A 12,156-nucleotide genomic window follows, 5' to 3' on the forward strand; every position below is an offset into this window, starting at 1 on the left:
GCATGGCAAATGACCAATCCTGGCTCCCCAGGTCCACCGTGTGATGGGAGCTCTGACAGGCTTTGACAGCCTCGCCTCGACAGCCTGGCAGGTTGCATTCCACGTTTGCCACATAAACAACCTCACCTTGTTCACTGGCCCCCATGTAAAACCACTGTAACCCATGATTCCCAAGGAACAGCCCATGCTGAATGCCTCCAGCACTGGTTCAGAAGTGGGACCGGTGACTAGGACAACTTCCTACTCCCCAGAACTTCTGGGAGCTAGCTTCTGGGAGTCTCTCTGTGATCCTGACATTCTGATATATACATAAGAGATATATATATACTTGTGCCTGCATGTGTGCATGTGAGTTGGGATCCATGTAGCCCAATCTGGCCTTGAATTTGCTATGTAGCTGAGGATAACCTTGAACTTCTGATCCTCCTGCCTCCACCTCCTGAGTACTGGGATTATGGGTGTGCACTCCACACCTGGTTCTGTGTATATGAAACCAGCCCACCCAACTACCCCAGGGACCCTGCTCATCTAAGGGAGTCTCATGAGCTTAGGATACTGTCTCCAAGTGTAAATCTGTTCCTTTGCATGCAGATATTGACAGCAGGCTTGTTTATAACAGGCAAAAATTGAAAATGCCCATTGGCAACACTTGGTCTATCCATGTAGTGGGGTATGATACAGCCATCACAAAGGACAAAGTGCTGTGATAAGCCTCAACATAGATGAGCCTCAGAAACACATTAAGCAAAAGAAGACTCGAAAAGGTCACAGACTTGGGCTGGAGAGATGGTTAGTAGTTAAGAGCGCCAGATGCTCTTGCTGAGGACCTGGTTTCAGTTCCCAGCACCCACATGGCAGCTCACAACCCTCTATAACTCCAGTTCAGTGGATCTAACGCCCTCTCCTGGCTTCTACAGACACTGCGTGCATATGGTTCACAGACATACATGTAGGTTAAAAAAAAAAACCCATATACGTAAAATAAATTTTTAAGATTGTGCATTGCATATTCTGTTTATATGAAATGTCTGGAACAGTCCATAACAATAGAAAGTAGGCTAGCAATTGCCCAGGGCCAGCAGTGGGTAATAGAGAGTTAGTGCCAAGAATCTCTTCTTGGGGAGAATGAAAACCTCTAAGATCGGAATGGGGTGCTGGGTACATGGCTGTAAATTTACTAGAAAATCAATTTTCTGTAAAAATAAGTGAAGGCTGGGAGAAAGGGGAGTAATTCAGAATTGGGAAAACTATCTTTAATTCCTGTGTAAGTTTTGAAGCTGGCATTTCCTTTCGGGTTATTATAGCCCTCACAGTTATTGTAAAGAAAATTAGAAGCAGAGGAAGGTATTATTTTAATGTTCATTACCTGGGGAGATAATTGCCACTTGGGTTCTAATATATTCCCTTCTGATCTTTCTCCGGCCATACATACATTTTTAAATTAGGATCATGCTACGTTTTCAGCTGTGTGTCTCATCTACAAGGTATAAAGCCTAGACATGTTCCTGAGTAATGGAACCTACCAAAATTAAAAAAAAAAAAATCTTGGTGTTTGGGGAGTGAGTGAAATCCTGTTTTGCTAACATTATGAATAAAACAAAATACATTTTTAAAGAGCTGGGGATGTCACTCAGTGGTGAGGCATTTGCCTAGCACAAAGGATGCCTTGGGGCCCATCCTCATTACAAAAAAAAAAGACTTGCTGGGCATGGTGCCACACTCTTGGAATCCCAGCTCCTGGGAGATAGAGGCAGTACGATCTGTAAGCCAAGGCCACCCTTGGCTACATAGTGAGTTCAAAGCCATTGTGTGCCTGGTGAGACCCTTCTCAAAGGGAAGGAGAGGAAGAAGAGGAGTGGAGGAAGGAGGTACAGGAAGGAACGGGGAAGGGAGGGAACCTGTGCCTACCTCTCACTACATCACCACCCTGCTTCCCTCCTTCATCTGTCTCTGTCTCACCTGCTGAAGTCTTCCTGCTGGAAGATAAGGCCTCTTCTCTGGGGATTAGTTTCCCAAATGATGGAGTGGGTGTTTTTGTTTGATTTCATAGCTGAAATGAGATCCTGTGAAAATCACATAATAAATGGTCTGACGTAGAAAGTAACAGGTGACTCCAAGTATAGTGACAGGTGACCCACAATCCCAGTGAAACAAGACCCAGTTTCCATTTCGCTAGGCTCTCGAAGCAAATCCTGGCCCTGTGGATAACTCGCATCCCACTGTTATTTCTAGGGAACATGTAAACAACTTGACAGCCATCCACAGCTGCTGACGTCCACCTGATTGACAGTAACAGTAAAGGTGTCTGTTCATGACCCACGACAATCACTAGGCTTGGCCTTGGTGCCAGCCCCTGCATGCTGTCCAGCCATGGGGAAAACACTATTGTAGATGTAACTGTCTTATTAAATAAGAAACACAGAGCCAAATGCAGAATTTAAAGCCCAAGAGGTCAGAGCAGTAGCTAAGAGCTGATACAAAAAAACGCTTTCTTACCACCCACTGCTGCTGCTGTCCTTCCCCTCAGAAAGAGGCCTAACTTTCTGTGTGTCTGTCATTTTATTGACTTTCTGTTCTGCCTTCTCATTGGTTGTAAACCCAACCACATGACCTCCTCGTCATTACCTGTCTATACAGACCTCTAGGTCTCTATGGTTGGTATTGAGATTAAAGGCGTCTGTCTCCATGCTGGCTGTATCCTTGAACACACAGAGATCTGCCTGTCATGTGATCAGGATTAAAAGTGTGCGCCACCACTGTCCAGCTTCTTCTATGGCTTGCTATTAGCTCTGACCCCCAGGCAACTTTATTTATTAACATACAAAATAAAATCACATTTCAGCACAAATAAAATATCACCATACACTATGACACAGTCTGCGTCCCTAATATGTTGTCAGCCAATCAGTTAACCAGTAGGAACAGGAAGCTAAAAATCTCAAGTATGTTTAGAATGACTTAGTTAAGTGCCATTGTTGTTGTTTAAGAAATGATTTGGAGGCTGAAGAGGCAGCCCAACAGTTAAGAATGCTTGTTGCTTTTGAAGAGAACCAGAGTTCAATTGCCAGCACCCATATTTGGTGCTCACAACCACCTGTAACTCCAGCTTCAGGAGACAGGATGCTCTTTTCTGACTTCTGTGGGTATTGCCTTCATATATGTATATGCTCATATACAGACACACACATACACAGAAGTGAAAATAAAGTAAGTAATAATGATAATAGTTTCACTTACACAAGGGACTCAAAATATCCAGACTCATAAAGGCAGAAGTGGGGTGGTGCTGCCAGGATCCAGAGAGGATAGTGTGGATCCACCCTTCAATTGCTGGCAGAGGTTCAGTGGGGAAAGGTAAGGAAGTTCTAACCACCGAGGAGCCTGATGCATGGCAGTGTGGATGTTCTCAATGCCACTGAGCTGTACACAAAAGTGGTGAGTGTAAGTATACTGTAACACGATAGCTCAAAATAGTAAGATATGAATGATAAGAGTAATGGGGAGCCACTGGAGAGATGGCTCAGTAGCTAAGAGCAATGGCTGCTCTTCCAAAGGACCAGAGTTCAGTTCCCAGCACCCACGTGGAGACTCAACCTGTAACTCCAGTTCTAAGGAGTTCTAATGCCCTCATCTGGCTTCTGTGGGCCCCTGTGCATACATGCACATATCCACACATAAATAAAAATAAACTTTTCGATAAGCCCAAATCATAGTTTGCAGATTTTTGTTTGATTTCCTAGTAGAAATGAGATCCTGTAAAAAAAAAATCAAACTGCATAATAAATATTCTGACATAGGAAGTAAAGACTAAAGCAAAGTAAAGGCATAGTGCTGTACACCTGTAATTCCAGCACTCGGAGGGTAAGGTAGAAGGATCATGAGTTCAAGGCCAACTTGAGCTGTGTAGTAAGTTCCATGCCAACCTGGAATACATAGAAAGACCTTCTCAGGAGAACAAAACACTATTTAATTAATTAGTTGTTTTAATTAATCAAATTTAAACATAAAGGACAACAGCTTATCAAGAGAAGACACTGCGCACCGATGAGACCTGAACTCAACAGGTCCCGAGGAGCCCATGCTGAGCTCTCTGCTCTGCACTACCAGCCTCTGAGTGTACCACCGCTCAGTGTGGAAGCAGCCATGTGCCTCTGGAATGGGCGTCAGTGACCTTCACTGGGTTCCCTACCACCACAGTGAGGACCGGAATGGCTCCTATCTCAGAAGTCCTTCCAGCTCTCCACTCAATCAGTCCCAAAGCCGCCCCTACACACCCAGCGAGAGCCCCACACCACATTCAGGGCTGGCACTTCCTCAGACCTTTCCTGAGAATGTAGCCATGGGCTTCCTCCACAAGAACTGAACAAGTGAGGGTCAGTCACAGTCTATCTGAGGGGTCGGCTCCTTTCTGGTCTACTACACACGTGTGCAGGATTCTCTGCTCATTGCTGATCAGCCTTCCACCTATCCCGGGTAACTGGCACGTTACTGGTCTGCCATACACGTGTTCTAGGTGGATGGCTCAAACTGAGGCTTTTTTCTATTGAAATGGAAAGTCCATGAAAAAGAAGCACTGTCCTAACCAAGCTTGAGTTCTTAGATTTGTCACAGAACAGTCCCATGGGCACTGGAGGCTGCTGATGAGAAAGAAAAAAAAAAAAAAAAAACGGGCTAAATGTCTAGAAAATACCCAGAAGCCCCAGGACTTGCGGTTATTCCTGGAGCCAAACAGCCTTGGCAAGAGCCTTGCATTCATCCCTGAACTTTGCATGTAACTTCTCTCCTTCCTAGACCTACAAACGAGGGAAGCGAATGGCAAGGCAGGTAAAGGCCTTTGTCGTGCAAGCCTGACCACCTGAGGTCAGTCCCCAGAAACCACAGTGCAAAGAGAGAGCCAGCTGTCAAAAGTTGACCTCTGACCTCCATAGGTGCCATAGCTCCAGTGCAGGTACACACACACACACACACACACACACACGCGCGCGCGCGCGTAAAGTAATAAATAAAACACAATGGATTTAAAATAACTTGAACTAGGGAAGCAGGATAGAGCTTGCCGAAAGGATTTTGACTCACCCAGCCTTTTCCTCTCATCCAAAGAAACAAGCTCCTTCTACTGACTTAGAAAAAGACGTTGCCAGCTGGCTGGGCAATAACACATGGGAAATTGAAGACAGTCCTGTAATTAAGTTCACAAGAGGCCAATTCTTCTGGCCATATTTCAAACACCCGTAATGTCTTCTCATCCATTCTACCCAAACGACTTTACTTCATAATATATTCAGAGCAGGGGGGAAAATATATATATATAATGGATTCTTCTGAGATATTCAATTAGTTCAATAAAAAGAGAAAAGTGATTTTTCAACAAAGAAATTTAGCCAAATGGCTAGAGCTGACAGTGAAAAACTGGCTGTGAAGTAATTATGCATTTCTTTGGAGTTGTTGTTCTAACAAAAGTTAGCACTGCGCCCCGTTACGAAGAGCCCTCCCTGATGATTAATCACAGTCTTCCTCTTCCACGCGTGTTTGTTTGAATGTTCATTCTGCATCCATCTTTGGGTGTTGATACATTTCAATTCCCAGCGGTCCGGGAAGGGCTCTCCATTCTCATTGCTCAGAACCCGCTCTTCATCTCCCTTCAAGCTGATTTCTCCCCCATTAATGAAAAACGCAAAACAAAACAAAGCAAGACATGCCTGGGACATTCTCCTTGCAAAATCTCACTGCTTTTTTTCTTGTTTTTTGATTTGGGATTTCATTTGATTTTGGTTTCTTTTTCTTATGGATGGGGTCTATTGAAACAGGGGCTCACTCTGTAGCCCAGGCAGGTCTCAGATTCACCATTAGACACAAGCTAGAGTCATCTGAGAGGAAGGAATCTCTATGGAGAAAATGCTCCCACCAGATTGGCCTGGGGTGCGTTGTTTTTTTGTTTTGTTTTGTTTTTTATTGATGGTTGATGTGGAAGGGATCAGCCCATTGTGGGTGGTACCATCCCTGGGCAGGTGGTCCTGGATGCTGTAAGAAAGAAGGCTGAGCAAGCCATAAGGAGCAAGCCAATAAGCAGTATTCCTCCATGCCTCTGCATCAGCTCCTGCCTGCAGGATCCAGCCCCGACTTCCTCAATGACTTTAAAATGAAATAACTCTTTCCTCCCAAGTTGATTTTGGTCATGGTGTTTTATCACAGCAGTAAAAACCCCGATCCTCCTGCCTCAGCCTCCCAGATCGGTTTCTTATCTTGCAGTTCATCTCCCCTGTTTTCTCCAAAGCCACCATCTGTCTTTAAGTTTCAGGATCCTTATGATTAGAGTCAGCCCTCGAGCATTCTAATTTTCCAGAAAGGCTTCTAAAAGCTCCAGCATTTGTCCTGAGCCCTGCATTTCTGCACAGTGTGTTTAGTTTGAGGGATCATCAGCACAATCAGAGCTGGACCTGTGGTCCCTTAGTAGCCTCTGCTCTTCCTCCAGTGGCCTCACTTGAGCCCCTATTCACCAGGACAAGATATTTTCCCTGTGAAAACTGCCCACCTCTTAATCTGCTGTGGAGACTCCCTGCCAACGGCACCCAGCATCTCCTATCCATACAGCTGTGTGTTTCCTAACAATGTGTGAGGTCAGGTTGCTCCACAACCCCCTTTAAGGGAAAAAAAAACATTTATCTTTATGTGTATGGTTGTTTTGCCTACATGTATCTCTGTACATCATGTGCATGCAGTGCCCAAGGAGGCCAGAAGAGGGTGATGGATCCCTCGGAAATAGGTATAGATAGAGTTGTGAGCCACCATGTGGGTGCTGGAAATAGAACCTGGGTCTTCTGGAAGAGCAGCCAGTGCTCTTAACCACTGAGCCATCTCTCCAGCCTCCACAACTCCCTTTAAAACTGCTGGTGGTAGATCAGGGAGATGGCTGCGAAACTAAAGGCACTTGCTGCCAAGTTTGATAACCTAAGTTCAATGCCTTGGATCCACAAGGTAGAAGGAAAGAACTAACTCTTCTGACCTGCACAAGTACATACACACACACACAGACATGCACACACACACACACACACACACACACACACAAATTATTTTTAAATTATTTTTAAATTGTCAAACCACCATCATTTAGAGACCATCAGTAAAGTACTGTGATTTAAGAGGTACATTGGATCCTTAGGGAAATAGAGGAAATGTAGATGCCTACAACTTGTGGCCTACAAATTGGCTCTAATTTTTCTAAGTGTCCACTGGAAACCAAGTTTGGTGACATGACTATAATCCCAGTACTCAGAAGGGTCAGGCAAGAAGATTGTCACTTGGAGGCCAAACTGAGCTACAGAGTAAGACACTATCTCCAATACCCAAGGTCTGAGTGGAGATGTGACTCATTTGTAAAGTACTTGCCTTGCATGTGTGGCTAGTTACACATGCCTGCGATGCCAGCACTCAGAAAGCTGAGGCAGGAGCATCGCAAGTTCAAGGGCAGTCCAGGCAAAAGTGCCATCTTTTACTGTCAACCCAGCTGAAACTGTTACTAAATAATGAACACACTACGCACCGGGTATTGATCACAGGAGGTGCCCTGGTAGACCAATCTCCTGCCACACCAGTGGTTCACCAGTGCCTCCTTTTCCCACAGGCAACCCTCCTGCGACGGGTACTGGGACCCTGCTGATAACCCTGGAGGACGTCAACGACAACGCTCCCTTCATTTACCCAACGGTGGCTGAAGTCTGTGATGACGCCAAAAACCTCAGTGTGGTCATTTTGGGAGCTTCAGACAAGGATCTTCACCCCAATACAGACCCCTTCAAGTTTGAGATTCATAAACAGACCGTCCCTGATAAAGTCTGGAAGATCTCCAAAATCAACAGTAAGTCAACGACTACCAACAACCAACCTTTGCTCTGTCGGCTTTGAACTTCTTCCTCAAAGATGTTCCCTCTCCCACACAGAGGTTCCCATGGTGTTTCTGGTGTGTGTGTGTGTGTGTGTGTGTGTGTGTGTGTGTGTGTGTGTGTCTGTGTGTGTCTGTGTGTGTGTGTCTGTGTGTGTGTGTGTGTGTGTGTGTGTGTGTTGCGCTGAGTTTTCTGACCAGAGTGAGAAAACCATCTGTAGACATACTGAATGGCAGTTTCTTATCAGTGCAAACACAGCTGTTCTGCCTTCTGTTTCCTTCCATTCTCTCTTCTTCACCTTAGGTAGCATGCCATCACTCTAGTGACCACTGTGATCCCAGCCATTGGATGCCCCCTACATTTTTACTAGCGTGTCCAGTGAGATGCTGGTTCTTTGTCCTTCCTCTTTCCTTTTTGCTTTAAACAACACAGGAGTAGATGGATAGGTGGATGGATGGATAGATGGATGGATGGATGGATGGATGGATGGATGGATGGATGGATGGGTAGATAGATAGATAGATAGATAGATAGATAGATAGATAGATAGATAGATAGATACATGCATACATACATTCATATATGCTCACAGGACTGGAGAAATGGCTTATTGATTAAAAGTACTTCCTGCTCTTGCAAAGGACCCCAGTTCTATTCCCAGCACCTACATTAGGTGGCTCACAAATACCTGTAACTCCAGCTTCTTCAAGGGATCTGATCCCCTCTCTGAACTCTGAGAGCACCTGCAAACACATACACATAAATAAAAGCAAAATAAATCTTGAGAGAGCTTGAGGAAATGCTCTTGCCATGTAGCCCAAGTTAGCCTTGAACTTGTGACAATCCTCCTGCCTCAGCCTCTCTGGGGATTACAGGCATGAGTCATAACAGTCAACTCCCATACATTCTTTCTTTGCAACTGACTAGTGCTGAGCATAGGCCCAAAGCCCGGTCTCAGCCGTGGCAAGTCAGGGCTTCCTGCTTCCCAGGCCTCTCCTGGTTCCATTGTCTCATTGAGATGGGAGCCACTGACATTCAGTAGCACTTTGCAAGAAGGCCGCTGGCCCACCTCCTCTCGTTAGGGGCTAAGGAAAAGAGGAGCATGGTGTCTTGGGAAGTTTGTCAAGCCCCCAGCGCTCCATTGCTTGTTGCAGACCTCCCCCTGCTTGACTCCGCCTTGCCAACCTTGGCTTTCATCCTTAGCTTTGACACTATTGCCATGCACCCCTCTCTCAAGATGACTGTCACAAGCAATCTCTCATTCTCCCCACCTTTCCACACGGGTGGGTAGAATTGAAAATGTGACCCAACATTGATCACCAACCAGCCTTACTAATTATCAAGCACTCTTTCTTCCTGGTTGTCCCACCCACTTCCCTCCCCAGCGGGACCTGAGCTTGCTTGTCTTCAGTAATGAACTTATCCTGCTGTAAATACCTTCAGAGTCCACTTTTGCACCAGTGATAGAATGGGGCAGTGGTGGGGGGTGAAACTGTATTGGACAATTGAGCACAAAAATTTCTATTTAAGAAAATCTAAGCCGGGCGGTGGTGGCACACGCCTTTAATCCCAGCACTCGGGAGGCAGAGGCAGGCGGATCTCTGTGAGTTCGAGACCAGCCTGGGCTACCAAGTGAGTTCCAGTAAAAGGCGCAAATCTATACAGAGAAACCCTGTCTCGAAAAACCAAAAAAAAAAAAAAAAAAAAAATGCCTTTAGCCGGGCGGTGGTGGCGCACACCTTTAATCCCAGCACTCGGGAGGCAGAGGCAGGCGGATCTCTGTGAGTTCGAGGCCAGCCTGGTTTCCAAAGCGAGTTCCAGGAAAGGCGCAAAGCTACACGGAGAAACCCTGTCTCGAGAAAAAAAAAAAAAAAAAAAGAGCCGGGCGTTGGTGGCACACGCCTTTAATCCCAGCACTCGGGAGGCAGAGCCAGGCGGATCTCTGTGAGTTCGAGGCCAGCCTGGGCTACCAAGTGAGCTCCAGGAAAGGCACAAAGCTACACAGAGAAACCCTGTCTCGAAAAACCAAAAAAAAAAAAAAAAAAAGAAAATCTGGAGTCTGTTGTTACAGCACCAAACCACAGAAAGTGTCTCTGAATCATTCATCCCATGCAGCCTGTTGCCATTGATTGTGTGTGAAATGTGGCTACTGCCACTGAGGAACTGAGTGTGTTTTACTCAAGGTTTAATCGATTTCATTCAAACACACCTATAACTGTAAGTTATTTGCACACAGAGACTTCTGTGCACTCCAAGGCCCCAGAACCTCACTCTGCCTCCAGCAGAGGGCTTCTCCTCTCTCACACAGACTTCCTATCTTCCAGACACCCATGCCCTTGTGAGCCTTCTTCAGAATCTGAACAAAGCCAACTACAATCTGCCCATCATGGTGACAGATTCAGGGAAGCCACCAATGACGAACATCACAGACCTCAGGGTGCAGGTGTGTTCTTGCAAGAACTCCAAAGTAGACTGCAATGCGGCGGGGACCCTGCACCTCAGCCTCAGCTTGCTGCTGCTCTTCTCTCTCCTCAGCTTATCAGGTAAGTCCTCTTGACTCCATCATGCTTATTGTGTGCCCGTGAACTTCACCACACACCACCTGTCTCTTCCATATGATTCCCAAGGAAGTATGTCCCCAAATCTTTAGTTTTGATGTCCATGTGGTTGAAACTCTGACATGTAAAAGTGTTCCAACCAATGCTTAAAGGCATCTGAATGGCCCCCAGCCAGCCAAAGGAGATGCTGAAAGAGGTTCTGCTATTTGACAAACCAGCCAACAAGCAAAACCTCCCATAGATGTCATTTGCCTGGAACCAATGAAAATGCACGAAGACTGGACAACTGCTCTTCCACAGGCCATAGCTATCCTGTTCTGCTTTGGACGTGAAATGTCCTGCACAGGCTTGTGTGGTTAAGGATGTGAAATGTCCTGCACAGGCTTGTGTGGCTGAGGATGTGAAATGTCCTGCACAGGCTTGTGTGGTTAAGGATGTGAAATGTCCTGCACAGGCTTGTGTGGCTGAGGATGTAAAATGTCCTGCACAGGCTTGTATGGCTGAGGATGTGAAATGTCCTGCACAGGCTTGTGTGGTTAAGGATGTGAAATGTCCTGCACAGGCTTGTGTGGCTGAGGATGTGAAATGTCCTGCACAAGCTTGTGTGGTTGAGGATGTGAAATGTCCTGCACAGGCTTGTGTGGCTGAGGATGTGAAATGTCCTGCACAGGCTTGTGTGATTGAGGATGTGGGATGTCCTGCACAGGCTCTCGTGGTTGACCACTTGGAGTGGAACCTTTAGGAGGTAGGATCTATCTGAAAGGAATGGGTTGCTGGTGGGGGTGGAGGTGACCTTGGGGGTTATATCCTGTCTCTGCTCCAGCAAGAGCTCTCTGCTTCCTGTTTGACCCCTTGTGACAGTGCCTCGTGGCTCTGTTGCTTCAGGCTGAGGCCTGGGTTATACCTTTCCTGATGGACTATGTCCTGTGAACCAAAATAAGCTCCTCCTTCCTTCTCTAGTTCTTTCTGGGAGGTATTTGGTCCTAGTGAAGAGAAAGGTAACTCACACAGCACACTTCTAAAAGTTGCCAGAGGTGGGGCTGGAGAGATGGCTCAGTGATTAAGAGAACTGGCTGTTCTTCCTAGAGGACCCAGGTTCAATTCCCAGCACCCAAATGGCAGCTCACAACTATATGTAACTCTAGCTTCAGGGGATCTGACACCCTCATGCAGGCAAAACACCAATGTACATAACATAAATAAAAATTGCCAGTGGACATAGATGGGAGCTGGGCTAAAGGAAAAGCATGAGAGTGTTTAATCCTTCACTTGACCCAAACCCATGGGAATAAAGGACCTGGATGGTAAGGTGTTGAAGAATGAGAAATAAAGAAGACAAAGCTAGGACCAGGAGATTGCTATGTCAAGCAAGTTTATCAAGTACAGCATCTTATATACTATTTGTAGGAGGAGAAAGTCAAGGTCAGCAAGAGCTAAGTCAGACAATGTTGACAAAGAGAACACAGATACCTCAGACACCTCAACAGCCTTAGGACTGATAACCATATCCCTTGAGTGGAGAAAGTTGAGTTCCTGGGAATGGAAACCTTAATTCCTTTGAGGCCCCAGACCCAGACCAAGCCCTGGCCCCTGCCCTGACCCTAGACTGGGCCTTACCAAGTCTACCTATGAGCGAGGACACAGAACTGGTGTTCCCTTTGTCTTTCATCAAGGCCTCTGAAAAAGCCTTGGACCAGTCTGGCTCCCAGCATTTA

At 46.1% G+C, this 12,156-nt stretch overlaps 1 protein-coding gene across 1 annotated transcript in view; it reads left to right on the forward strand.

Moving 5' to 3' along the window:
* The window catches only part of Cdh13 (cadherin 13), a 1,005,873-nt gene that overhangs the window by 984,138 nt on the left and 9,579 nt on the right, over window positions 1-12,156 (forward strand). The window contains exons 12-13 of the mRNA XM_028875721.2: window positions 7,625-7,858; window positions 10,208-10,426. Coding sequence (XP_028731554.1) covers window positions 7,625-7,858; window positions 10,208-10,426 — 453 coding nt within the window. The remainder of the gene's footprint in view (window positions 1-7,624; window positions 7,859-10,207; window positions 10,427-12,156) is intronic.

Source organism: Peromyscus leucopus, chromosome 5 (assembly GCF_004664715.2).
Source record: "Peromyscus leucopus breed LL Stock chromosome 5, UCI_PerLeu_2.1, whole genome shotgun sequence".
NCBI classification, from domain to species: domain Eukaryota; kingdom Metazoa; phylum Chordata; class Mammalia; order Rodentia; family Cricetidae; genus Peromyscus; species Peromyscus leucopus.